This window comes from Pan troglodytes, chromosome 6 (genome assembly GCF_028858775.2).
Source record: "Pan troglodytes isolate AG18354 chromosome 6, NHGRI_mPanTro3-v2.0_pri, whole genome shotgun sequence".
In the NCBI taxonomy this organism is placed as follows: domain Eukaryota; kingdom Metazoa; phylum Chordata; class Mammalia; order Primates; family Hominidae; genus Pan; species Pan troglodytes.
The window spans coordinates 164893431-164920183 of record NC_072404.2 but is presented as its reverse complement, the minus strand read 5'-3'; the positions used below and the strand labels follow the sequence as shown (position 1 = coordinate 164920183).

The 26753-nt window shown below is 60.3% G+C and overlaps 1 protein-coding gene and 1 pseudogene across 7 annotated transcripts in view; one reads left to right on the top strand and one right to left on the bottom strand.

Annotated features, from left to right (window-relative positions):
• SSPOP (SCO-spondin, pseudogene) overlaps positions 1–14715 on the bottom strand; it is a 57041-nt pseudogene extending 42326 nt beyond the window's left edge. The window contains exons 1-30 of the transcript XR_008548889.2: positions 14666–14715; positions 14229–14396; positions 13740–13822; positions 13394–13573; positions 12904–13148; positions 12712–12811; positions 11818–11976; positions 11650–11729; positions 11071–11223; positions 10626–10797; positions 10279–10519; positions 9834–9978; positions 8447–8564; positions 7724–7899; positions 7412–7639; positions 7070–7235; positions 6611–6845; positions 5729–5918; positions 5520–5614; positions 5005–5261; positions 4522–4656; positions 3181–3377; positions 2952–3079; positions 2775–2884; positions 2279–2428; positions 2089–2182; positions 1828–1997; positions 1351–1584; positions 925–1146; positions 228–464 (exon numbers count right to left, since the gene is read on the bottom strand). The product of XR_008548889.2 is annotated as an SCO-spondin, pseudogene (transcript). The remainder of the gene's footprint in view (positions 1–227; positions 465–924; positions 1147–1350; positions 1585–1827; positions 1998–2088; positions 2183–2278; positions 2429–2774; positions 2885–2951; positions 3080–3180; positions 3378–4521; positions 4657–5004; positions 5262–5519; positions 5615–5728; positions 5919–6610; positions 6846–7069; positions 7236–7411; positions 7640–7723; positions 7900–8446; positions 8565–9833; positions 9979–10278; positions 10520–10625; positions 10798–11070; positions 11224–11649; positions 11730–11817; positions 11977–12711; positions 12812–12903; positions 13149–13393; positions 13574–13739; positions 13823–14228; positions 14397–14665) is intronic.
• On the top strand, positions 14290–26435 carry ZNF467 (zinc finger protein 467). 6 transcript variants are annotated; one of them, XM_024358079.3, is made up of 5 exons: positions 17079–17625; positions 19712–19787; positions 20230–20346; positions 21598–21708; positions 26120–26435. In XM_024358079.3, exons 2-5 carry the CDS (start codon positions 19754–19756, stop codon positions 26296–26298), a joined length of 441 nt encoding a protein of 146 aa, XP_024213847.3. In that variant the 5' UTR covers positions 17079–17625; positions 19712–19753; the 3' UTR covers positions 26299–26435. The 6 variants fall into 6 exon arrangements, with proteins under 6 accessions (XP_063671859.1, XP_024213846.3, XP_024213847.3 ...); XM_003318872.7 differs by having other exon boundaries at positions 24559–26435; XM_063815787.1 differs by lacking the exon at positions 17079–17625 and adding an exon at positions 17638–17710 and having other exon boundaries at positions 24559–26211.
• The last annotated feature ends 318 nt before the right edge of the window (positions 26436–26753 follow it).

Below are 26753 nucleotides of genomic sequence, written 5' to 3'. Positions count from 1 at the left end.
CCCCTGGGCCTAGGTGGGAGGGTAAAAACTTTTCAAATAAAGTTTCACGAAAAAGATCAAAGGAACGCAAACGTGGCCCAGCCTCGGATGCCCCCAAACCTAAATCACTCTAGCTGCCTCGCCCACCTGTGCCTCAGGAGGCGAAGGTGGGGATGGCGCTCGGGAAGAGGTGGGCCCGCCGGCTTGGCCAGGGGGGCCGCGCATGGCCGGGGGCGCGGGAGCCTCACCGCAGGCGTCGGGGCCCTCGTCCGAGCCGTCGGGACACTGCCGCACGCCGTCGCACAGCTGCTCGGGGGACACGCAGTGAGGGCCGCGGGCGCAGGGCGCGTGGTGCGGCGCGCAGGGCCCTCCGCAGCCGCGCTCGTCGCTGCCGTCGGCGCAGTCTTCCTTCTGGTCGCAGCGCCAGCCCCGCGGGGTGCACTCGCCGCTGCCGCACCGAAACTCGAAGGGGCCGCAGGGTGGCGCTGCAGGGAGCGTCCGCGCTGGATCCTCTGCCGGCGAGCGCCCTCCCACCCCCAACCGCGCCCGGGTCAGTCCTTCCACCTCCGCCGCTGCTCCCCTCCCTGGTCCAAGTCCCTTGGCCATTTCCTGGGCCTGGCCCTAACCCACCTGCAGCCCCTTCCCGAGAACAATCCCTCTGCATTTTGCTGCCCGGTTGGTTTTCCCAAAGCTCTCCCCTGGGCCAAGAATTTCCATGAGACTCCCTGCAGCTGGGAGGGAGGCCTTGAACGCCAGGAAAGAGTGTAGACTCTTTCAAACGCCCTCCACTTCATTCATTCCAGCGTCTTCGGGTGTCTCCCACTGCGCCCTGCTCCTTCCCATCCCAGAGCAGCGCCACAAATGCCTCTCTCTGAGGCTTCCATGCCCCTCTCCCCCAGGCTTCTGGCCACCAGCTTTCCCACCTCTTCCCTCCAGGAGACTCACCAGGGCTGGCGCTGGCCAGAGGACTTGACGCAGTGTCCAGGGAGCCAGGGGAGGGGCCAGGCAAGGTGCTGGCAGGAGGCGTGGGCAGAGAAGGTAGGGGGCAGTGTCCCGGCCCCTCATCGGCTCCATCTGGGCAGTCCCAGACTCCGTCACACAGCTGGATGGCCCCCAGGCAGGTGCCATCGACACAGGACACCTCCCCGGGGACGCAGGTCACCTGCCCTGCAGCCAGAAAAGAAGAGCTGGCTCTGGGGCACTGCCCTGTGCTCTTACTGTTTGGGATGCCCCAACTCCCACACCCTCAGGACCAACTTCATAGCAGGAACCTGGCAAAGGAGGGGGGAGGTGAAGTCGGGGCTCTTGAGGAGATGGGCCTTGCGGGAGGGAGTGCTGGGTGGGCTGGCGTCCAGGGCGGGGACAACTCACCCAGACAGGACTCCTCATCGGCGGCGTCCGGACAGACAGGATGCCCATCGCAGAGCAGGGCCGGCGGCAGGCAGCGTCCATCGGCACAGGCCAGCAAGCCCTGGGGGCACGGACAGCTCTGCTCATCCGTGCCATCTCCACAGTCATCCTGGCCGTCACAGAGCAGGGCCAGGGGCAGGCAGTGGCCGGAGCTGCAAGTCATCTGCCCCTCCCCACAGCCTGGGGCGGCACAACCTAGCACGGGGCAAGCAGGCAGGCTCAGGACGCTGCTGTAGGGGCCCAGAGAAGCCCTGAACCCCAGAGGGACCAGAACACCCTCCCTTCCTCTCATCCCTCCAGGCCACAGGCAGCCCCTGGCAATGGGAGCAGCAGCTAAAGAAGCCACTCCAGGACAGCTGCCTTGGCCCCAGGAAATTCAGTTACATGTGCAAGGACTGACCAACCCTGTCGCTTCCACGCATGGGCAAAGACACTCACCCTCCTCATCAGAGCCATCGCCACAGTCGTCCTGGTTGTCACAGAGCCACCCATGGGGCACACAGTGCCCATTCTCTTGGCACAGGGCCTCTCCCTCTGCACAGGCAGGCACAAGCCCCTCACAGTGGCCACTGTCACCCCCACAATGCCATTGACCTTCCTGGCACGTGCTGAGCACACAGCGTCCTGGGATCAGCCACAGGCTGGGCTTGGCCCAGTGCTCCTTCTATAGGTCCCCCCCAAGATGACTGGTGAGTGCACCAGTTCCCGCAGTCCTTTTGCAGCACAGACCCCGGCGGGAAGGAGTTGCGGCCCCACTCACAGGGGCAGGAAGCTGGCTCCAAGCAGGCTCCTCCTGAGGTCACAGAGTGCAGGGCTCAGAGCAAAAGGGCACAGTGGCCCCTTCCCAGTCTCAGTGCCCCTCCCCTCTGCCCTTTGTCACTCTACACACCGTGCAGCAGAGTCCCCTCGGGGCAGAAGCAGCCCTCCACACAGGCCACCACCTGGCAGTGCCACCCGGGCGCAGGATGCTGCTCATGGCAGGTGGGGGGACATGTGGGGCCACAGGCCTCATATACCTGTCCCCCTTCACACTGCAGGGCTGGGTGGAGAGGAGAGAGCCTTGGATCACTGAGGCACAAGGGCAAAACGATGCAACCACACCAGGCTGGCTGGCCAAGGTGACCATGGAGGGCACAGGGTGTCTGGTGTAGACCTTGGGCAAGACCCCCCAGGCCGATGTGTACCATGTCAGCTCTACTTGGCAGCCGTTCTTGCATATATGGCTTATCTAGAAAAGTGTCTGGCACAGAGTAAGCACTCGATGCACAGTTTGCCCTTGAATGAATGAACGGCCGTCTTGTGGGACAGGAGAAGCTCTTTCAAGAAGCTGAGCCTGTGGCAGTGGCAGGATTTAGCATTGGGGACTGAGGGCGGGGCACACTCACGGCAGAGCTCCTGGCTACGCCAGCGCACGTGGTGCCCATGCCGGGCACACTTATCTGCATAGGTGGCAATGGCCGAGCAGAGGCACTCACAGTCACCCCCTGAGTTGCAGCTGTGGGAGGAAGCATTCAGTCCCGGCACCCCCACCTCTACCCCACTCCAGGTTGGCCCCTCCTTACCCACAGGCGTCATACAGGCACCACTCATAGTGCTGCTGTGGGGGGACTTCCGCGTGGCATGATGCGAAGAGCGGCTGCAGCAGCGCCCCACAGCGGGCCCGAGCCCAACCAGCCCAATGTGCGTTCATCTGCAGGCACAGGGTGGCGTCTCCAGCACAGTGGACCAGCGGACACCCTCCCCAGCCCTGCCTCTGGGAACCTCCCTTCCTGCTTTCCCGCCCGCACTCACCGTGCAGGGGTGTGGCAGGTCTCCTGGCTCAGGACAGAGGGGGCTGAGGCGCCAGGAGTGGGCGGCCAGTTCAGCTGTGGGCTCCAGGACGCCCTGGCGGCTCCGCAGATCATTACTGGCATCTCCATCAAAGTCACCACACAGCCCAGCCACGCGACCACGGAACTGAGGGGACAGTTGCACCAGGACCTGAGTCCCTGGTGGCAGCATGGTTAAAAGTGACCCCGCCAGCCCTTATCTGGGCCAGAAGACCCAGGGTCTGTTTTACCACCACCAGGTGCCACCCCCACCAGGGGGTATGGTTACCTCTTTTGTGGGGGGATGATTGGTGATGATAAATGAAGAGACCTATATTTAGGGGGCTCAAGGTAGGAATTAGGAGCCTATTTTCCTAACTAACACCAAGCCAAGGGCTGAGGGGGAGAGAAATTCTCCATCAGGTCAGATTCCGGGAAACCAGACTCCAGGATGGACTGTGAGGCCCAGCAGCACCAGCCTCGGTGGCGGCAGGCTGGGAGGGTGGCCCAGCGGCTCAGAGCCAAGTCCATATGGGGGTTATCTGGGTTTCCCTCAGTTCCACAGAAGCAGTTGGATATAACATATAAGCCAACTGCTTATATGGGTGATGGGAAGTTAGGAGATTTATTTTCATTTCGCCTTTCTAAAACTTGGTATTTTCTCAATGTTTCCCTTGGTGTGGAAGGATTGCTTTCATAGTGATGAAAAAGATAATTATGAAAACCTAATTTTAAAAAATTTTTTTCTCGCTCTATTGCCCAGGCAGAGTGCAGTGGGGTGATCACAGCTCACTGCAGCCTTGACCTCCCAGGCTCAAGCAATCTTCACATCTTACCTCCCAGGTAGCTGAGATTTCAGATGCGCACCACCGTGCCCAGCTAATTTTTGTATTTTTTGTAGACAGGGAGTCTTGTCATGTTCAACCCAGGCTAGTCTCAAAGCCCTGGGCTCAAGGGATCTGCTCGCCTCAGCCTCCCAAAGTGCTGGGATTACAGTTGTGAGCCACTGCACCTGGCCAAAAACCTAATTTGGAAACTCGGACCTCTTGCATGGACTGGGAGGTAGGGGTGGCGCTGGGTTGGGCATGGGGCAGGGCAAGTGCCAGCCAGGTAGGGAAGTAAGGTGAGAGCTCAGGGTCCTAGCCTGGCTGTCAGCTTAGCTCTCAGCCTGGAAATCTGCCCTGTGGAGGTGTCAGGGGCTCAGTGGAGGGAGACCAGGAGGAGGGAGGGTCAGGTGTTGGGAGAAAGAAGTTGGGGTGAGTCCAACCCTATGGTGCTAAGGCGGGGCACAGGTCCAATGGTTGAGGGAGGGCAGGGGCCTGACCTCCACCCCAGAGCAGGGTGAGGCCCAGGCGGGTGGAGAGCAGCAGGAAGAGGCCAGCACGACGCAGGCTCAGCCCGGGGCCTGTGTAGACCTTGGGGGGCGTCACGCTCACCCCATTCACCGTCACTGCCCGGCCTGTACAGGAAGAAAGGCATTCAGGCCCAGCCTGGAGGAAAGGGTCCTCCAGATCCTCATGAGGCTCTCTAGCTCCCCCGTCCAGCCCTTCTTTTGCTTCTCTACCTGTGTGACCTTGGGCACGTCATTAGACTTCTCTGGGACTTAATTTCTGGGAGCCTTCTGGTATTGAGTCCCAACCAAGAGGAGAGGCACCAACCCCATGGCATGGAGGGCAGCCAAGCCCAGTAAGGAGCTGGCCAGCAGTGAGCAGACACAGGGAACCCCGCCCCTGCCCACCTTGCACAGCTGGGAAGCCATACAGGTATGCCCCTCCCTGGCAATGTCACCCTTCAATGTTGCAGCCACCTCTGAGGATGTGCACAACAGTGCCCTCCAGACGCACGGCCAGCGCTTTGGTGCAGGTGAGACCGCTGGCCCCACAGGGCAGGTTCTGGGCAGAGACTGTGAATAGGCCACTGGCCTCTCCCACCAGCAGATACTCGCAGGCCCCAGGATAGGTGAAGGCCAGTCCGTCAAATGTCACATAGTGGGGGGCGCCTGATGCCTGGCACCGCCCACTGCACCGCTGGCCTGTGCAGTGCCACTGCCGGCCCTGGCACACGCTATGGGCAAGGTGGGGGAAACAGAGTCACTGAGGATAGGGCCCTGGGGGCTGGATCCAGGGAAGGCAGCTGGTCCAGGTTCCAGGCAATTTCAGCAGCCCTCAGCGTGGTGGGGTCCTGCAGGGTTCCCTTGGCCCAGGCCAGTCTGGATACCCCAGCCCCCACCACCCCGACCCCTTCTGGTGGAGGGAAGGATGATGTGTGGGGAGCCATGGGCCACAAGGTCAAAGGGTTAGAGGTCACGGCAGCTGGGCATACCAAACGTTGCAGTCTTCCTGGATGGTGGCATTGGGCAGGTACCACTGCCCACTGTGACAGCAGGGACAGAGGTCAGGAGGCACACAGCGCTCGTCCTGGGCAGAGGGCAGGGACAAAGGGCACCATGTAGGGGTGCGAGGGGAGCAAGGCAGTGCCCTGGCTTAAGGAAGGCCATCCTGTTCCCCCACGCAGCTTCTTCTTGGACTCACCAGCAGCACCGTGCCTGGTGGACAGACACAGCCATCAGTACTGCCTGCAGGGCAGGAGTGATTGGCGCTGGGGCTGTCACAGGTGAGGAGACAGGCACCAGGGGCATAGACAAGCTCCCTGGGGCAGAATGCCCGCTGTGAAGGGCAGTGGCGAGCTGTGCAATTCCAGAGGCCCCTTTCCTGGCAGATGCTGCAGGAGGTTGAGAAGGAGTAAGAGGCAAGTCCGAGCTTCCAGGAACCTGGTCTGACCTGGTGAGAATCTCAGGAACCCAGACACTGGGTACCCAGGTGTCCAGATCCCATCATGTTGAGTGAAAACCCAGCCCTGATGCTGGAGACCTGAGCATCTCAGCTCCCAACACTCAGTCATCAGCACAGGGAGTTGGGCTGTTTCCAGCACCCTGACATGCCTGGGATAGACATTGTCACCCTTTCTGTCCTGGCTCCAATAGGGCCATCCTCCAGGCTCTGGAGCAGGACAGAGATATTGAACCACCCTACTCCCAGCCCAGGTAGGAGAGGGATTGCATTGAAGCCTGCAGATCCATAACCTGCCTTCACTTCACTTCTCGTGAACAAGCTGTGTGACCCTGCAAGCTGTTTAGCCTATCTGAGCCTCAGTTTCCTCATCTGCAAAATGGGAACAATTTTTCCACTTCTTACTTTATGAGGTTATGATAGGAAAGTAAAACTAGATAAAATGATGCACACGAAAGTGCTTTATGGACCCTAAAGTGCCCCACGACCGAGGGGAAGTGATTAGCACTCTGTCACCCCCAGCATGCACGCTGCGACCAACAAGGCTGCACCCCACCCGTTATCTCCCAAGCTACCTCTTCATCCCCACATTCTTCCTCTTGCCCCAAAGGTCGCTGCCCTCACCAGCGGTTGCACTCCTTCATGGTGGCACTGCCAGGGGCATAGCGACGGGCTCCGAGCTGGCAAGAGCACAAGCTGGGGGGCACACACTGGCCCTCAGGGTCCCACAGCAGCCCCAGAGGACAGTTACAACCAGCCACACAGCTGCCCAGCTCTCCACAGTCCTCTGGTTCCCCGCAGTGTTGACCGCATGCTGGGGCACACTCTCGGTACTCCTGGCCACCAGGACACATAACAGCTGGGCACAGGGACACACACAGGTCAGGGGCATAGCCACCACTGGCTCTCTCCACCCCCTCGGAACCCCACAGCCCACACCTCCTGTGCCTTTGCAGGAAGAAAAGCCCGGCAGTCTGCCAAGGGTAAAGATGCACCCTGGGCCCCTAGCCATTCCTGGAAGGGGGATGGGCTAGGGAGGAGGGGAGGAGCCTGGGTGGGGTTGGCTGGGCTGAGCGAACTTACGGCAGAGGGTCTGGTTCCTCCAGGGAGGTGAGGCACCTTCCTGGGCACAGCGACGCGCATAGGCAGACAGCACCGGGCACAGGCAGTCACTGCCGGGATCACAGCCACACACGGCTGCCAGGCAGCGCAGATAGAATGGCTCTTTGTCCACCAGCCTGTGGCATTCCTTGGGAGGAGATGGGGAAATGGGTCAACTTCTCCTCCACGGAGTCTACATCCCCTTGGTCCCCAATACCACCTCTGGGCTTGTCTGGTCTCCCTTGATCCTCCCAAGAGCCCAGGTGGAGGGCAGGGCAGGTGTTGGCCCATCTTACAGATGTGGGAGGAGCCCAACCCAGCTACCTGGAAGACAGAGCTGTGCAGGATGGCACAGGCTGCCTCTGCGAAGGCGTGGCGCTGGGAGTGGGTGGTGCAGGGAGACAGCAGGGCACTGTCCCCAGAGGGGCATCTTCCCTTGCCGGCCACCTGGAACTTGCTAGCAAAGGCAGCAATGCTAGTTTCCACATCTCCGGCTGGTGTCAGGAAGTCGTCCTGCTGGTTCTGGGTGAAGGTACCACACAGACCCTGCACCTGGGCCACAAGCACGCATGTAAGACAGCCGAATGCAGTCCCACCGCACCCTTGCTCCCCCACACAGCCGCCTCACTGGCACACCTGGTGGGCATGGCGGGGGTCCAGGGTGATGTAGGCTGCAGGGTCAGACAGTCCCCAGAGCACCTGGGCCCCAGGCCAGCGCAGCAGCAGAAAGGCAGAGGAAGCTCGGCGCACACTGAGGCCCTCAGCGCCAATCCAGGGCAAGTCCACATCCTGCCCATTGACCAGCACAGCTCCTGGAACAGGGGTTCTGATGGTGGGGGTGGGGCACGTGGAAGGATAGGGCTGCGATAAGGGAAGGAGCTTGGGTGGGAAGTAGGAAGTCCCATGTCAGGATGGGCTGCTGGGGACAACTAGAGTGTCCACCTGAGCTCCCTACCCCTGCGGCCCAAGGACTACCCTTGGCACACAGATTTTCCAGTCCCTCACCCTCATGGTCAGTGTGTGGGAGGAGCTAGATGGCGAGCCAGGAGCTGGTTGGGGAGGGTTGGAGGGACCCTGCTGAGTGGCCTGCCCGGTCTGGTCATGCCTCAAGGCCTTTCAAGCTCTCATAGCTGCATGACTTGTATCTGACCCCAGGACAGGGCAGAAGATGCCTCGGAACATCTCCTCAGGACTCTGTATGTCTGCTTCAGAGATGAGAGGGCCGGGGAAGTTGAGGCAGTGTGCTTAGGTGCAGGAGGCTGGGGAAGAGTGTTTGGACTCCAAAGCCATAGGGTAGTGTGGAGGAGGAGCAGTGACAGGAGGCCTGAGACTGCCTCAAGAGGGCAGAGCAGAGGCTACCTGAGTCCCTGAGCTGGATGTGGGTGTCCTCCAGGGAGACGGAGATGGCGTGGAGGCAGCTCCCAGCGTTGCAGGCCCCATGCTCCAGTAGGATCAGTAGCTGTCCCTTCACATAGTCCTGGGGCGGGCAGGGGGAATTCAGTGGGGCCCGGCGGGCCGACCCTCTCCGGAGAGGCTTCTGGAGACCTTCCCTACAGAACACCTTCAGCACGCACCTGGAGGCAGCTGCCCACCTTCCGGCCAGGCAGACTCTCTGCCAGGTAAGGGGCTTCGTCCTCACCATGGGCCGCATGCGTGGATGTCTGTGTGTATGTGTGTGCAGGGCCATGGATGTGCACATAGGCGTCATGTGGAGGTGTGTGTGCATGTTTGTATGTTCACGAGTGTGTAGGTAAGTGCGTGTCTGCACGTTGGGGTGAGATGACTCCTCTCTTTCCTCCTTATGGATATGTATGTTCTCCCATGTGTGTGTGCATGTATACACACATGCTAAATCTACATGCACATACATGAGTGTGTGTCATGTGTATGTCTGTTTGTGTCTGTCTGTAAGTGTGTACATGGGTGCATGTATATGTGTGTGGATGCATACAAGTCTCTGTGTGTTGGTGTATAGCCTGTATGTGTCTGTGTGTACACATGCAGATCTCTGTGTTGGTTTGTAGCCTGTGTGTGTGTGTGTGTGTGTGTGTGTGTGTGTGTTTGCATGCACATGTGCGTGCTCACATGCAGATTTCTGTGTTTTGGTGTGCAGCCTGTGTGTGTGTGAGTGTGTGTACACACATGCATCTTTGACTGTGTTTGCTGGGGGAGATGGCTGTCCTCTTCCCTCCCCATGGACAGGCACAGCCTCTGTGAGGACTGTGCTCCCAGGACCTCCTCACCCCATCACCACTTATGAGAGGAGTGGGAATGGTCCAATAGTTCAATGGAGAGATCACTCAGGGGACCCCAGATGATTGGGAAAATCGTGGCCTGCACCTGAACTTTGAGAAGTGAGCTCACTTCATTGGGGGAGGTTTAGGGCGGGAGCAGGGCCTCTTATTTCCCCTGAGGTTGTTTTGCATGAAGTAGTCTGTAACAAACTCAGCCCATCCCATCTGTGAGAGACAGGACTGAAGATGGGTTTTGGTTAGTGGCCCCGGGCTGAGTGGTGATGACAGAGGGACTTTCACAGGGAAGCTGGAGAGGAGGTGAGAACCCAGCAGGAGGTCTCGAGGCCTGTGACAGCCATGCCCCCAGTGTTGGTTCTCCCTTGGCCTTTCCTGGGAAGACTCTGGGTTTTGCTTATTTATTTAGGGGTTTCCTTACAGTCAGCCCCACTGTGCCCTCTAGGAGGGCCCCTACTGTGGCAGAGTGCCACCCCAGCAGACCGTCCTCTGCCCACCTGCACCAGGCTGTAGCGGCAACCTTGACCACCCCGGAAGGAGTAGCTCCGCCCATCGAAGGTGAGGTAGTGCCCGTCCCCACCCACGGCACACTCGGCGGGGCACAGGGCCTGGGCACAGTGCCAGCGGCCATCCCTGCACACGCTATGGGCACATGGGTGAGACAGTGAGCTCTGGCATCAACTCCACCCTGAGGGGGTGGAGATGACCCCTGAGCTGGAGGTGACCCCCCAAAAACCCCTGTTCCTCCCCTCCCGTGGAAGCCCCTCCTGCTGAAGGGGTAGAGGTCAGCCGGCAAGGCCATCAGCCATGCCAGCAGCAGTCCCAGTCTCTGAGAGGAAGACCCAGAATGGGCTGGAGGCTTAGGGGAAGCAGGTTGAAGAGAAGGGAGGGATCCGAGGGCACCACCTGGCCACCAACCCCCAGCATGGCTCAAGGACCCACCAGGGGTTACACAGCTGGCGCACGGTGTCACCGGGTGCATAGCGCTGGCGGCGGTAGTAGCAGGGGCAGTGGGCAGCAGGCACACAGAGGGTGCCATTCCAGAAGAGGCCTCGCGGGCACTCACAGCCACTCACACACTCTTCCCTGCAGGACTCCTCCTCTCCCTGACCCACCGCCTCGCAGCTGGGTGGGCAGAGGGAGACGCAGTCGGAGTAGAGCTGGCCCCCGGGGCACAGGCGCTCTGTGGGCACAGGAGTGAGCTGTAGTCCCCTGCCAGACCCCAGTCAATCCCACAGGGTGGGGAGCCCCTCAGTCAATCCCGCAGCGGGGGGAGGCCTGAGCAGTACCGCAGAAGCCAGGCTTCCTCCAGCGAATGTGGATGTGCCGCCTGGCACAGGCCTGGACATAGCTGGCAAAGGTGGCACAAACAGCCTGCTGCCACCCCTCTTGCCCACTGCCTGCCATGGCCCCTGCGCAGTAGGCAAAGAGACAGGCCTCGTGGTACTCAGCAGGGGAAACCTGCAGGAAAGGACGGCCCCTCAGCAAACAGCCAGCACCCCCTACCTCCTGCTTCCATCACTCCATAACTTATAACCAAATGGATCGGCCCCAGAAGGGACCTCAGAGATCACATATATGAGTGGGCCATTTCCCAGAGATAAAGCCAAGGATGGAGAGGTGGGGGTTTGACAGATGGCCCAAAGTAACCCACAGGCAGGGCCAGACCAGCTTGCTGACACTTCTCTATCACCTTCCCTTGGGTGCCAGACACCACCCCCACCCCACCCATACCTGGGCATGGCACTGCCCGAATGGACCTTCCAGCAGCTGATGGCACACGTCCTGGGCTTCAGCCCGCAGGTGGCCAGGTTCTACATCTGCGTCTGTGAGCCCCAGGGGGCCGTCACAGCCCTGGGCCACCTCCACTGCATCCAGACACCCAGGCTGCAGACAAAGGCCATCAGGTCAGGTGGCAGTGATGAGGGACGTTAACCAGGACCCCAGAAAAATGCCTCCTGCTCTCACACAGCACCAGGGCCCCACCTTCAGGCTCACCGCCCACATCCTGGGGCTGGGGAGAGAGGCGAGGTGGCAGCCCCACGCTGGGCTGCAGTGGTGGGGATAAATGACTAACTGGTTCACCAATGCTGGCCTCAGATGGCTAGTTCACAGCAGGCAGCCGGGCTTTCTGTGGGACCCCAAGGCCTGCCCTCTGCCCTGAGGATCTGGGAGAGGGCCAGTCCCTGTCCTAGGGAACAGGCCAGCGATGAAACTGGGACAAGGGCTTGGAGGTGCAGGAGTCAGAAGCCAGCCTGAAAAGCTGGGAATGGGCAGGCAGCTGGGAGGGAGGGGCCCCAGTGGCAGCCTCACCTCCGAGCCAGGGAGCCTCCAGGAATTTCCAAAGGTGGCTGCTAACATGGCCAGCCCTCCGCCTGGCTCCATGAAGTCATCTGAGAAGGGGTGAGGCAGGGGTGCTGGGTCTAGGGTCTCCGGTCTTCCCTTCCCTGCTACACCAGCAACCAACCACACCCCACTTACCCTCTGGCCAGCCATTGTAGAGCCCACAGAGGCCTTGTGTCTGTCCCCAGAGCTCGTGGTCCACAGAGATGGAGATGGAGCCAGTCCTGTCCAGCCGCACCACGACCCCCAGGCCCCCTGACAGCACCAGCCAGTCCCCCAGCCATTGCAGGCTCAGCCCTGGGCACAGAAAGAGGTCACTTGCCCCCTGCAGCCACAATTCTCACCCTTCCCACTACCACAGCTGGGCTCAGCTACCCAGGGATGGAAAGGAGAAGGGAAATAACTCACACAATTCTCACATTCTAGAGAGCTCTGCACTTTATACCAAAAGTATATGCTTTACAGCAGAGTGATTGATTTCCATCACAGCTCCCTTTGAGGAGCTCATGAAAGCTGCAGACGCTCTCTGGAGAGAGTAAACTTCAAGTGAACTATGAAACACACGTGCACGTGCACACACATGCATGCACACATACATGCACACACTACACCCATGCACACACAGGCATACATGCAGGAAGCTCACCCCCACCTCACCCTGCAGCCCAGCCAAGACAAAGGTTCTGTTAGGAGAGCTTCCCATTGCTTAGCACCAAAGTGCTACCTCACAGCACTCCTCTGAGGCTGGCAGGGAAACTGAGGCTCGGGCAGTTAGGTAGAGGGACTTGTCTGAGCTGGTGCTGTGAGAGTTTGGTGGGGGTAGTTGCAGAGGGTCGGGACTAGGCCTGGTTCCTCCTGGCCCCTCACTGGCTCTGCGCTTCAGTGCCTCCCAACAGCAATGACTGGCGGCCCACTGTGGGATCATTCCCAAACAGCCCCCTGCTCCTTTTCTGACCCTGCCTGGAGGGTGGAGAGACTGTCAGAGGAGCACGTGGGGGCCTGGGCAGCCTCTTGCTCCCCCAGTGCTCTCACCGTGGAGCAGCCAAGACTGCCCTTCAGGTACCAGCTGCCCCTTCACAGACACATTTCCAGCCTGGATCAGCACCTCCTCAGGTCCCATAGTCACCTGGACCTTGAGGAGATGCAGAGTGGAAAAGGGGGCTGGGGCTCTCTTCCTCCCCTGTCCAGCCTCCTCCCTGTGGCTGCCCCATCTCCCTCCCTCACCCGCTCACAGTGTCCAGGCTGGGGGCAGCGGTCCCCGGGTGTTAGGTGGACAGCCCAGGTGGAGTCCGCAGCACCCGCCAGCAGGTAGGTGCAGCGGCCCAGGAAGTGATAGTGGCGGCCATCAAAGGTGCGGTAGTGGAAGCCCGACCAGGAGGCACAGGTGGCCGAGGGACGCTGGTGCTGGCTCCAGAGCTGGCCCACAGCCCCTGCCAGGGGCTGCAGGAGGGCTGGAGAAGAGGCACTGCCTGGGAGAGACACACCAACCGTGAGCCTCTGAGTGTGAGGCAGAGGTGAAGGGTGAGGACACAGGGCTCCCGGCACAGCGGGAGGCAGGCAGACAGGACATGGTCACTCTAGTGGGCCAGGGAGCCAGTATGGGCCCTGTAGAAGGGCCCAGAGCACAAGAACTCCACATGGGAGTGCCTGGGGAGGCGGAAGGGGTGATGGCCAGGACTGTGCCTGTCTGGCAGGCTGGAGTCTGTGGACCCACCTGGCAGGTGTCGGCTGGAGCAGCTGAGGCAGGCCTGGGAGCTGCCATCCCACCAGCTTCGTCCCCAGGGCCGGGCGCAGCACTCCTCCAGGCTTCCTGCTGAGGCATTAGCTGAGCCTGCCTGTAGCTGGCACTGCCACATGGCAAAGCAGTGGCCTTCAGGACTGGCTTTGGCAAGGGCTGCGGTAGGTGGGGAGAATGGGGCAGACCCAGGCAGTGAATATGGGGTAGCCTGGAGCTCTCAGCCCAGCCCTGGTTCTCTGCCTGAAACCACAGATCTGAGCTAGCATCCCCTGCCCAGGACTCCCAGAAGGTATCGCGTCCCCAAACGCACTCAGGTGCTTACCCTCAGTGCAGTGGGCGCCCCCCCAGCCTGGGCAACAAGCCCTCACTGTCCGGTTCCACTTGGCAGGCCGGGTTTCTGGAGGTCTGCACCCACCAAGCAGGTGGAAACGGGGAGGAGATGTTAGCGTTCAGCCCAGTCCCACCCTGGGGAGGCCTGGGGACATTCAGTTTTGTCAGCTACTCTAATCACATCATTTCCCTGGCCTTAATTTCCCCACATACAAAGTGAGAATAATGTTGGGAGGGCAGACCACGGGGATTGGGAGCGGGGGTTGGGTAGAAGGAGCAGGCTTCGGGCCTCTCCCTGTCCTGCCCACCGTAGCGCGCACTCACCCCCCACCCTAATCTCACACGCTCCACCCTTCTCCAGGCCCACTGCAAACCTACTTCCCAAATGCCTGCTTCCTCCAAAGCCTCCCCACTCTCAGGATGTCCGGCCTGTCACTCCTTTCCTGCCTGGCAGACAGCCCAGGCTCTCACCCTTACTCACTTGTAGATAGGACAGAGCCCAGGCGCTGGGGACCGGGTAAGCCCCGAGCGGCCACTCCAGGGCAGGTCCAGCCGCCAGCCCAGGCGGCTGTAATGGTCAAGGCTGGCACAGGGTACCAGGTCCTCCTGACGGGGTGCTAATTCCTCCTCCACACGGATGGTCTCTGTTCACTCACACCACCGCCTGCCCATGATGGGGAACCACAGCTGCTGCCACCATTCCCTCTGTCACCAAAAGCCCTGTCCTATGACACCACTCCCAGGGGTGGTTATTGAAGTAAGGAGGATGCTAAGGTAGGGAGAGACACTCATGGGAAGTGGCGGGGGTGGAGGGAGGACCCCGGGGGTGGGGGGCATGGAGTCTGATGCCCCAGAGGGTCCCTGGGCATGCGGCAGAAGGAGGACCCTTGTCAGAGGGGTCCAGGGTGGGCTGCTTACCCGTCAGCCAGGGCCCACGCCATCCCAAAGAGGAGGGCAGGGAGTAGCATGGTGCCCTCACCCCCGGGACACCTTTGGGGAACGTGAGGCTTGGGCTCAAGAGAGGCAATGCTGCAGAGGGGGCAGAGAGGCCAGCGGTGCTCTCTCCTGCCCCAAGCAGCCTCCCCGCAGCCCAGTGGCCAGTTCTGGGGGCTGGGGGGGCCTTATTCCAGTCTCATGCCCCAGGGCACCAGCTGCCCACAACCGGATTGGACCTGCCACACCAGCCCCTCAGAGGCCAGCTCTCCCTGGAAACAGTCTCCTTCCTGTCCCCTTCCAGTGCATCTGTTTCCCTTTGTGTGTGTGTGTGTGTGTGTGTGTGTGTATTTTCACACTCTCAGGCACTACCACAAATTAACATGGGGCTCTGGGCAAGCCACCCTCCCTTTCTGGGCCTCAATTTCCTTCCCAGTAAAAATTTCAGGGACTTCCCAGGGATGCACAAATAGGTCTCAGACTCCAGTAATTCTTTGAAATTGTATGTGCACATTTTTCTGAAGACAGTTCTATACTTTTATTAGATTCTCAAGAGGGCCATGACCCCATGAAAAGGTTAAGAGCTCCTGGGCTAAACGACTGATGGGGTCTTCCAGCCTTGAACTTCTGCCTGGATGGTGCTCCCCTGCCTCCCGCCCCTCTCTTGCCCAAACTCAGGAGTCGGGGGCAGTGAGTGGGAGTACTTCTAGGGTAGCTGGGGTTCCTGAGTGTGTGGAGATGCGTGGGCAACATGTACCCTTTTCTCCAGGGTCCAGTTTCTTGCTGGGGATGATTATGTGTGGCTGGTTGGGCCCACCCTGTCTCCTTCTTCGAGGGTCTCCTAGAGTCTCTGGGGTCTAGAACTGGGGAGCCTATGCTGAGGAATGAGAGGACCCTCTGGAAGGAGTGGGCGGGGGAGCCAGCTCCCCCAGCCCTGGGGCAGAGCTAAGCCGGATGAAATAATCCGAGAATCCGGCTGGGAGGGGCAGTGACAGGCTCCACAGGGGAATCCGGGGTCCATCCTGGTCCCAGCAGAGCTCTGAGCACACCCGGACACCCGGGCTGGAATGCAGCCTGGCTCCGACTCCACACCCCTCGGTCTCCTAAACCTGATATCCCTCCGAGTATCCTGTAGAGTCATTCCACCTAGGGGAGGAAGGGGGCTGCTGTTAACCAGAGCTGGGCCGGGCTCTCCTTCTCCTGGGTTCACCATTGGTCCCAGGGCCAAAAAAGGGCCCAGAGTGAGTCTCTCAGGGGGTCACGGATGACTGGGATCAACTCCTGCTCTGGAGTCCTCAGAAAGAGCCACACACACACCCAGACACCCCCCTTTCCTGTTTTACACACATGCACACTCTCACTGTAAGTCTCACAACACTGGCACAGGTGCTTGGCCACACCCCAGCACGCACAGTGACACATGCTACTCCAGGTGCTCCCTTCATCCTGGAGGCAGAGGAGCCTTCACAGCTGAGCCCGAGTGATGGGCGCTCTTCCAGGCACTCATCCTTGTGGTGGGCTGTGGTAGCAGGAGCTCAAGGGCCATTCACACCCTCCCCTTCCCAGCCTCACTCAGCTCTGGATTCAAACCGGGGCTGATCAGGCAGCACTGGGATTGGGAAGAGACCCGAGTTGCAGTCACCCTTTCCCGTAAAGGGGCAGAAGGGAGGAAGCTGGAACCCAGGGGTTTGGAGAAAGTTCATGGAGAGGAGACCGGGAACTAACAGTCCAGACTTCAGCATCTCCGGAGCTTTCAGGAGTGGGCGCAGCGGGAACAAGGCCAAGGAGAAACCTCGTAACCTGGGCAGGGAGGGCGAGTGGAGTCCCCTGAGGAGCTGGGGCTGAGGGCTGAGGGCTGAGGGCTGCCCTCCACATCTAACTCCAGGTGGTGTCCGGGCCAGCAGGCCCCCCAGCAATCGTCTCCCGCCCATAGAGCCCTCCCCTCTCTGCAGCCCCCTCCCAGACCCTCCCCCGGACCCCGCCCTCAGAATCTCCGCCCAGCCCCGTCCCAGCCTTGCCCCCTGGAGCTCCCGACCTGGCCCGGCCTTCTCCCAGGGGACCTGGCTTAAAGTCCTCTCCCCAGTTTCTACTTCGAAGGACCCGTTCTCGCAAGCACAGGGGCCCAGCCCTCTCTCCCGCCTGCCCCCACGGCTCCCGCGGCTGGTTTCGAATCGGGTCCTCGGGACTCCAGGCGAGGGGCTGCGGGTCTGGGTGGATCGGGGTGGAATCCGGGTGGAGAATGGGGGCGGGGCCGGAGTTTCCCAGACCGACTCCCCGGGCCGTCCTCCCGCGGGAGCGCGGCGCTGCACACCCGGCTGGCACCGGCGACTTAGAGACGGCAGCGCACGACTCGCTGGCTCCCCCCCGACACGCCCCCTCCTCGTTCCCCCAACTCCTCCCCGCCACCCCCCCACCCGTCCGCGCTCCACCTTTCCCCGGCTCCTCCCTCCGCGGCCGCGAGCACCCTCCCTTGGCACCCTTCCCCGCAGCCCGAGTGCCCGTCCTCCCCAGCCTCCTCGCCCTCCTCCACCCCCTCTCCCATCACCCTCCCGTCCCCTCCCCTCCCCCGTCCTGAGCTCCCACTTCCACACCTACTCCAGGCTCGGAGCCTTAGGACCATCACCTGCCCACCTAAGCCCACGGTGCTCCCTCCCGGGACCCCACTCCTGAAACCCCCTGCCCCTGCCTCCCCCAGCCCGGTGCGCCGGGGCTCTCCGCCCGCTCCCTCGGTCCCTCCTCCCTTGCAGGCGCCGTTTCCCGGCTTCGGCTCCCCGCGCGTCTATCCCTCTCCTCCCCGCGAAGTTTTGGGGCTGTCAGTCTGTCAGTCTTTCAGGCCGTCAGCACCCGAGCTGCAGGCGGCGAGCGCCATTGTGAGCAGAGCCGGCGGGGCAGGAGGCCCGGGCGCCTGGGTCCCCGCGGCGCGGGCGGAGCGGCCGGCCAGCCAGGTAAGGGCCGGGGAGGCTCCTCTGCAGGCGGCCCCGCCCGCGTCTCCCTCAGCGCCGCGGTTGGGTCACGGCCGGCTCCGCGCAGGTGACAGCCCCGGGGGTAGGGGCGCGGACGGCGGGCGTGGGGGAGGGGCGCGGGTCGGGGGAGGTCGGGGGCTGGTGGGAAGGGAGGGCAAGGCCGGCGCGGGCAAGGTGAGGGCTGTGGGGGTAGAGGAGACCAGGGGGGGCTGGAGGGAAGGGCGGGGGCTGGGAGGGGGTCGGGCGGGAGGCAGGTGGGAAGGGGGCCGACGGGCCCCGAGGGGAGGAGAGAGGGAGTGTGGGAGGGGGCCGAGGGGGAAGGGGAGGAAGAAGCGGGCGCTGGGGACCGGGCCACTCGGGAGGGGCGGGAGAGGAGGGCGCTGACAGGTGAGCCCCGGAGCTGGGGAGGGGGCCGGGACCTGGAGTGAAGTCGGCGATCGGAGCTGCTTGGGAGGGCGGCGGGGCAGGGAGGTGGAGCTGAGGGTCCCGTCGGGAGGAAAACTTGGGAGGGGTGAGAAGTCCGAGGGGAGCAGAAATAGGGAGGGGGCGCCGCGGCGGAGAAGAGAGGCGCGGAGGGGTGTTCGGAGGGGAGACGGAGTGGGGAGGGCAGGGCCCGCGGGAAGGTCCCGAGAGAGCGGGTCAGCCCTAGACCCCCAGGCTTGGGGGCCGGAGGACCCGGGAGCCGGGAAGCAGCCTGGGAGGGGGGAGGGGAAGAGCGGTTCTGGGGACTGGGGACGGGGAGGGAAGCGAAGCTGGAGCCTGCTGGGGAGACAGAGGGGGAAGGGAGGCGGGGGCCTCGGAGGGGAAGGAGAGCTGCAGAAGGGAGGGGGGAGGGGGAGGGCGGTGGGGAGACGTGGGGGAGGGCTGGAAAGGGGGAGGGGAAGGGAACCGAGGTGAGGCGAGGAAAGGAGAAGGAAGGGAAACCGGGGTGGGGGAGGAGAGGAGGGAGGGGGGAGGAGAGGAGGGAGGGGGGAGGAGAGGAGGGAGGGGAGAGGAGAACTGGGTTGGGGAAAAGAGCTGAGAGGAGGAGGGCGGGTGTTGGGGAGGAAGGAAAAGAGGAGGGGGAAAGGAAGGGAGAGGGTGTGCAGCCGGGGAGGGAGATGGAGCGGGGGAGAACAGGGAGGGTAGGGAAAGGCAGCCTGGAGTCTGAGAGGGGGAGGGGAGCGCTGCCGCCGAGGCGGCCCGGAGCGTAGGGTCAGGGGAGGCGGTGGCAGCGGAGGGCCGACCCGGAGGGGGCCTCGAGGGGTTGGCCCTGCCGGGCTCGGGAGGGCGGAGCCTGAGGGGCGGGGCCGGGGGCGGAGCCGAGGCGCCGGCCCGATTCGCAGGGGAGAGAGGGCGGAAGGCAGAGGGAGCGGGAGGGGCGGGGCAGAGGGAAGGCTGCCGGGGAGATGGGGGAGGGGAGTCTGCTGGGGGAGGGGAGTCTGCTGGGGGAGGGGCGGGGGAGCCGCGGAAGGCGGAGCAGGGAAGGGGCGGCAGGGGCAGTGTCCGGGCCTTGGGCAGCCCGGCACGGGTGAGAGGTGGTTTTGTGGTAGGGGTTTAGGGAGAGGCGATCATTTTCTACCTACAAGAGGATCCTCTCGAGGACCTCCCCAAGCAGTACCCCTAAAGTGACACTCACTCCCGCCCCTGGGCTGGCTCCTATTTCACCAGCTCGGGCAGTGACAGCTGGAGGACCTGGGAGATGAAGTTTCCCACTCCCCACCCTGGGCTCCCACCCTCAAGCCTCTCCCCAGAGAATCGAATCTTGCCTGCACTTTCCCAGGCAAGGACACTGGGGCGTGGAGTTGCGGTGCTGATGGGCCGGGGTTGGCGGTGAGAGACCTGCCAGGTGAGGGGGTGGCGCGGCTGGTTTCCAGAGCTGACAGAAATCGTTTCAAGGCCTTCTTGGGCCACCTTCAAAGATCTCTTGGCTTTCTGAAACCCAGTTTCCCAAATTTCCCCCAGCTGTACCTGGGGATGTCACCTTTGGAGCTCCTGGAAGAGCCCATAGGGAGAGGTTGGGCAGAGCCAGGGCCCAGGTGGAAGCTGGCGTGGGAAAAATCTGAACAAGGCTGTCTTTTCTCCATAGGGTCTGTGGCCTGATCCCCAGGAGGAGCTACTGTGGGTTACCATGAGAGAGACCTTGGAGGCCCTCAGCTCCCTGGGTGAGCTGGCAGAAATGAAGGGACTTGGGGAAAAGCTTAGGAGGATTCAGGGGCATCTACAACTCAGACAGCAGAGCCACCCTCAGGAGGCTGCAACCCTGAGGCCCCAGGGGCCTGTAGGTCAGCCTCCTTTTCTGTAGCATGGGGTGTCTGAATGCCTGGAACATGGTGGAGGCTGCACTCTAGACCATATGCGCACTTGAGCACTCACAGAGCACAGTCATATTTACATCTATGCCATCTCTTCCTTCTGTCCTTTTTGACTCAACTCAAAGGGACTGAGGTTGATACCTGTCCCTGTCCAGGTGGTGAGAGACCCTGTCCTTCCTGAGCAGGTTGGGAAAAGTCTCTTGGGCAGGCTGGGAAGGGGAACAGCCCCCGCCTCTGATTACTTGTTCTGTACTGGATGCTTTACTTGGACCCATCCTTCTGCCTGTAACAGGATTCTCTGTGGGACAGCCAGAGATGGCCCCCCAAAGTGAGCCCAGGGAAGGATCCCATAATGCCCAGGAGCAGATGTCATCTTCTAGGGAAGAGAGAGCACTGGGGGTGTGCTCAGGTAGGTAACAGGAACCATGGAGAGGCTCAGGGAGGAGTCCCCCTGCTTTCCTCCTGCCCTCCCTACCTCTCTCCCTTCTTCCCTCCCCCCTCCCTCCCTCCCTCCCTTCCTTCTTTCCTTCCTTCCTTCTTTCCTTCCATTCATCAAATATTTATTGAGCACCTATTATGTGTGGGATGCTATTCTAAACATTTGGAATACCTCAGTGACCAAATAGTCAAAGATCCCTACCTTCAAGAGCTTAATCCTAATGAGTGCAGAGAGTCAGCAAACAATAAATAAGGAAATTTATAAACTATGTTCAAAGGTGATAAGAGCTCTGGGGGAGAGGATAATGTCCAGTGAAGCAGGTTGAAGGGGGCCGAGACAGCTGCAGTTGGGGGTGGGTGGGGCATGTTATAGGATTAAATAGGGTGATGAGACTGGCTTTCTTTGGGAAGGTAAGATTTGTGCAGGATTTGAAGGAGCTTGGGGAAGCCGGGCATGGTGGCTTATGCCTGTATTCGCAGCCCTTTGGGAGGCCAAGGTGGAAGGATTGCTTGAGCCCCATTCGAGACCAGCCTAGGCAACATGGCAAGACCCTGTCTCCACAAAAAATTAAAAGTTAGCTGGATGTGGTGGCTCATGCCTGTGTTCCCAGCTACTTGGGAGGCTGGGGCAGGAGGATCCCTTGAAGCCCAGGCTGCAGTGAGGTATGATCGTGCCACTGCACTCCAGCCTGGGTGACAGAGAGGACCTTTCTCTAAAAAAAGAAAAATAAAAGAGGTGAAGGCGGCAGCTCAGCAGATTTGGGAAAAGTGCTTCAGGCAGGAGTACAGCCAGGACAGAGCACTAAGGCAGGAATGTGCCTGGCTTTTGACATCCTGATTCTCCCCAGTGATTTGCTTGGAACCAGGGTCCATCTGGGGGCTGGGAAGTCCCCAGCCCTTCTCCTAGGGGCATCAGGTCAGGGGACTTCCTTGCTTCCACTGTCTTACATACACATATTCCAGAAACTCTTCACAGTGGTGGCTCTTGTAACCTTGTAGTCCATCTCATTACATACCCTTAGCAGCCGCCCTGCTTGAAGGAGTCTGAGGCAGCCCCAGGGAAGCTGGGAACTCAGCCCCTTAATTCAGGTAGGATGTGGGAGGAACCCTGTGGGCCCTGCTGGAGCCAGGGTTTCAAATGCTCCTGCTTCCCAGCACCAGTGGGGCCCTTTGGCCATCTGTGACGTCTCCAGAGTCCTTGAGGTATCCTATTCTCTGCCAGGGCACGAGGCCCCTACACCGGAGGAAGGTGCTCACACAGAACAAGCCGAGGCTCCCTGCAGAGGCCAGGCGTGCTCAGCACAGAAGGCTCAGCCTGTGGGCACCTGCCCAGGTGAGTCTTCCCATCACTTCATCCCACCACGGGCTCAGGCCAAGGGAACGGGGCCCAGCAAGCTCCGGAGCTGCTATCTCATGAGGCAGGTAATCCCCCAAGACAGGCAGTCCAGGCCCTTCTAACCCAAGTTGAGTTCAGGCCCTGGCACCTTTCTGCTGTGGAGCTTCAATGCCGAAAGGGAATTTCACATCTGTAGATGGCAGGAGTCAGAGAGGCTGGTCACCAAAGAGAAACACAGCCTCCCCTCAAATGCCTTCTAGAAATCCTACCTCCCCCTCTTTATTTCTCCCAGTCTAAGACTAATTACAGTTGCCATGAAGATACATGGCTTTGATCAACATTTTCACTGCCTCTCCCCTGACATGCTGCCTTCCCCAGCTTCCACTGATCGTGAGGGTACCCAGATGCTCCACATCTGCTGTATTCAACTCATCTCCTCATACCCAGGGTGATCAAACTGCTCATTCTCTCTCAACAATCCCACCATGACTTCCTTCCACTACCACCATCCTTACTACCTTTTGCCTGAGGGATATCATTTATTCAGCAAGGATTTATTGAGTGCCGACTACATACAGGCTGTGTTAAGTACAGTGGAAAGAGATGAACTGTAGAGTTACCTGGACCTGGTTTGAATCTTTGTTCTGCATTTACTAGCTGAGTGCCCTTGGATAGGCCACCTTGCCTCCAGGAGCTTCGGTTTGTGAAGGTTTGTGACAGTGTGTGTACAACACTTCATCTACAGTGGGTCCTCGATAAGTGGCAGCAGTCCCCATTTTTATCAGACACATAAAGACACCTTTCTTATTAGACACAAAAGAAATGGAACACAAAATGTCCATACCTCAGAAGAGAAAATCTGGTTGAGATGACCTTAATATGAGCTAGAACAAAGAATTAAAAGAACAGTATAAAGGCAAGTCACAAATAAGCGCAAAAGTGTTAACAGTAAGTGCTATAGGAGTTTATGCCAAAAGATCCGCATGCACTGGGAATTTGTCAAAAAACATTAATTTGTGCTGCATTTTAAGAAAGGTGTAGACTTCAGTTCTGAAAGGGGTGGGGTGGAGGATGGGAAGACGTTCTAGGCTGAGAAGATCTTGAAGCAGGAAAGGGGAGGAGAGCAGCTTGGCTGAAGTGGAAGGTCCATGCCTGGGAGAAAGAAAGTTGGACTAGGGTGGGGTGAGCCTCAGATGCAGCTAGAACCTGTTTTATCTTCAAATAATAGGGTGCTGGGCTGGGCACTGTGGCTCATGCCTGTAATCCCAGCGACTCAGGAAGCTGGGGTGGGAGAACTGCTTGAGGCCAGGATTTCAAGACCAGCCTGGGCAACACAGCGAGACCCCATCTCTGAAAAAGTAAGAAATATTAGCTGGGCATGTTGGTGCACACCCATAGTCACAGCTGCTTGGGAGGCTGAGGTAAGAGGATCACTTGGGCCCAGGTGTTTGAGGCTGCAATGAGTCATTATCATCCCATTGCACTCCAGCCTGGGAGACAGAGCAAGACCCTGACTCAATTAAAAATAAATAAATAGGAGCTATTGATGGTTCTTGAGTAGAAAAGTAAAGAGTGCCACAATGAAGGTGAAAGCAGTATCGCAGTGTGATAAGTAGACAGGGGTCTGGAGTCAATGGACTGATAGAAGAAACTGGGAGTACCTCTGATTGTGGAAGTCCACGTGTGATGGAATCAAGGCTCAGGCCAGACAGGAACCCAAATTATCTGCTTAAATGATTCACAAATGAGAATCACTTTGGGAGCTTTAAAGATGAGAACACGTTCGTGGGCCTTGCCCCCATTTGTGCATTTTCTCAACGTTCCCCAGGAGCTGATGATGCAGCACAGGCGTGGGAGCTTTAAACTAGTCCAACTCTTACACAAAGGGCAAATTTTCTTAGCGGACTAAGAAACGTAACTCAAAGAGGTTAAGTGACTGAACCAAAGTCACACTCCTAGTTAGTGACAGAGGAGAACCTAAGTTGGACCCTCCCGTCTGGACCCGGGGCTCCTTCCTCTAGGCTGGACCATTGCAGCACCCGACAGGGGCAACACTCCAGCGGAATCCCCTGCAACCTGCCCTTAGGCTGAGGCTTCCCTAGAGGGCCTTCCCTGTTTCTCCAGAGCCAGTGTTCACTAGTTCCCCAGACCCTGTAAACTCCATCGTGGTCTTCCTAAATGGGACTTCTCCTCAGGCTGTCCAGCAGGAAAGAAGGGAGTAGCAGGAATACGTGGGTACCCTGGTTCCGTGGCCACTAGAGGTAAGGTGGGCTGGGGGTAGGGGTTAGAGAGCAAGAGAAGCAGCCCAGGTGAGATGTCAAAGATCAAGTTTTCAAGGCCACCAGGGAAGGAGGCTCTAGTCCTAAGGTTAAAGTCAGCCAGGGCTCAGTTTGGGAAGCTCAGGTGTGTGGTGAGAAAGCTGCTGAGCTGCGGCCAGTTTGCAGTACCAAGGAGAGCTGCTGGACCAGAGATGGAGACTGAGGTCCCAGAAAGGCACTGCTGGAGCAGGAAGATCTGGGCCAGCCACCAAAGGGATGTGAACCTGGAGCGAAGCAGGAGGACTGAAACTTGGGCAACCTTCCTCTTCAGGGGTGCTGGAGGGCTCCTGGGCACATCCAGGCCGGGGAAGAAGCCCCCGGGAGAGGTGTGGTGTTCACACGCATCACAGGTTCAGGAGAATGCAGGAGGAGGCCTGAGAAGAGCTGCGGATTTGGTCACTCCCGGGAAGCGTTAGGTAGAGTGGAGAGCAGAGCCAGACCGCGGGGCTCCAGGAAGTGGAGATCCTGTGGTTAAATAGACGTTGCCGCACGTGGAGCTCAATAGACAATTCTTGTTTTGACTTTTCAGGAGAGGAGTGGATGATTCGGAAGGTGAAGGTGGAGGACGAAGATCAGGAGGCAGAAGAGGAGGTCGAATGGCCCCAGCATCTATCGTTACTTCCCAGCCCCTTTCCCGCGCCTGACCTGGGGCATCTGGCTGCCGCTTACAAACTGGAGCCAGGGGCCCCGGGGGCACTGAGTGGGCTCGCGCTGTCTGGGTGGGGTCCGATGCCGGAGAAGCCCTACGGCTGCGGGGAGTGTGAGCGGCGCTTCCGGGACCAGCTGACGTTGCGACTGCACCAGCGGCTGCACCGGGGCGAGGGCCCCTGCGCCTGCCCGGACTGCGGCCGCAGCTTCACGCAGCGCGCCCACATGCTACTGCATCAGCGCAGCCACCGCGGCGAGCGGCCTTTCCCGTGCTCCGAGTGCGACAAGCGCTTCAGCAAGAAGGCCCATCTGACCCGCCACCTGCGCACGCACACGGGCGAGCGGCCCTATCCGTGCGCGGAGTGCGGCAAGCGCTTCAGCCAGAAGATCCACCTGGGCTCGCACCAAAAGACCCACACCGGCGAGCGGCCCTTTCCCTGCACGGAATGCGAGAAGCGCTTTCGCAAGAAGACGCACTTGATTCGGCACCAGCGCATCCATACGGGCGAGAGGCCTTACCAGTGCGCACAGTGCGCACGCAGCTTCACGCACAAGCAGCACTTGGTGCGGCACCAAAGGGTGCACCAGGCGGCCGGCCCGGCCAGGCCCTCTCCCGACTCGTCAGCTTCTCCTCATTCCACTGCCCCGTCCCCGACCCCATCCTTTCCCGGGCCAAAGCCTTTCGCCTGCTCCGACTGCGGCTTGAGCTTCGGCTGGAAAAAGAACCTCGCCACGCACCAGTGTCTGCACCGCAGCGAGGGTCGCCCCTTTGGGTGCGATGAGTGCGCACTGGGCGCCACCGTGGATGCCCCCGCCGCCGAGCCCCTGGCCAGCGCGCCTGGCGGACCGGGCTGCGGCCCAGGATCCGATCCTGTGGTGCCCCAGCGCGCCCCCTCGGGCGAGCGGTCCTTCTTCTGCCCGGACTGCGGGCGCGGCTTCGCCCATGGGCAGCACCTGGCGCGGCACCGGCGCGTGCACACGGGCGAACGGCCCTTCGCCTGCACGCAGTGTGACCGCCGCTTCGGCTCGCGGCCTAATCTGGTCGCCCACTCCAGGGCCCACAGCGGCGCCAGGCCTTTCGCCTGCGCTCAGTGCGGCCGCCGCTTCAGCCGCAAGTCGCACCTGGGCCGCCACCAGGCGGTGCACACTGGCAGCCGCCCCCACGCCTGCGCCGTCTGCGCCCGCAGCTTCAGCTCCAAAACCAACCTAGTCCGCCACCAGGCGATCCACACAGGCTCCCGCCCCTTCTCCTGCCCGCAGTGCGGAAAGAGCTTCAGCCGCAAGACCCACCTGGTGCGGCACCAGCTCATTCACGGCGAAACCGCCCACGCGGCCCCGGACGCCGCCCTTGCGGCCCCAGCCTGGTCCACTCTCCCCGAGGTGGCGCCGCCCCCGCTCTTCTTCTGAGCCTAGTTCTCACGAGGACCCTTTCTTGCCCACAGTTTCGAGAGGCCCGTGCCATGAGACCGCCTGGGGTGAGCAAGGCGACCTGGGCTGCTGCCCGAAGGTTTGGCCGCCGCGGGACTCCTGTTTCCTTCCCGCAGTGTCTGCGTCCGCACAGCATACCCAGCTCGGACCTCCTAGGACAGAGACTCAGCGAACCCTTGCTGGGAACCGCTGAGCTGAAGTTCTTGGAAGGCTCCCACCCAGGTGCCCCGTTGGAAAGCAGATATTTCCTGGACCCAGCGCGGCCTCAACCAGGGCGGGAAAGAGTGGTTATTTATGTACTTAAAGTTTCATTAAAGTTAAAATCAGAAAGTTCTGGGGCTGCTAAATGAATTGGGGGAGGGAACCCCTGACTCTCCTTAGCCACTGTCCCACCTCCATCCACACACAGACCACCCCCCTCCACTTCCCCTTCTGTCCTGGGTGAGTTACATTTAGCCAGCTGCTGTTAATTGGTTCTCCCAAATAAAAATGTAATCTATTTATTCACTAAGCCACCATCCTGGCTCCTGCTTCTAGCTCGGAAGTATAAGGAAGGAAGATTGGTGTGCATTTCTCTCACGCCACGTGTCACAGACTAGAGCTGAAGGGGGGCAGGCCGTCCTTTGGCGTGGGCTTGGGAGCTCTGTG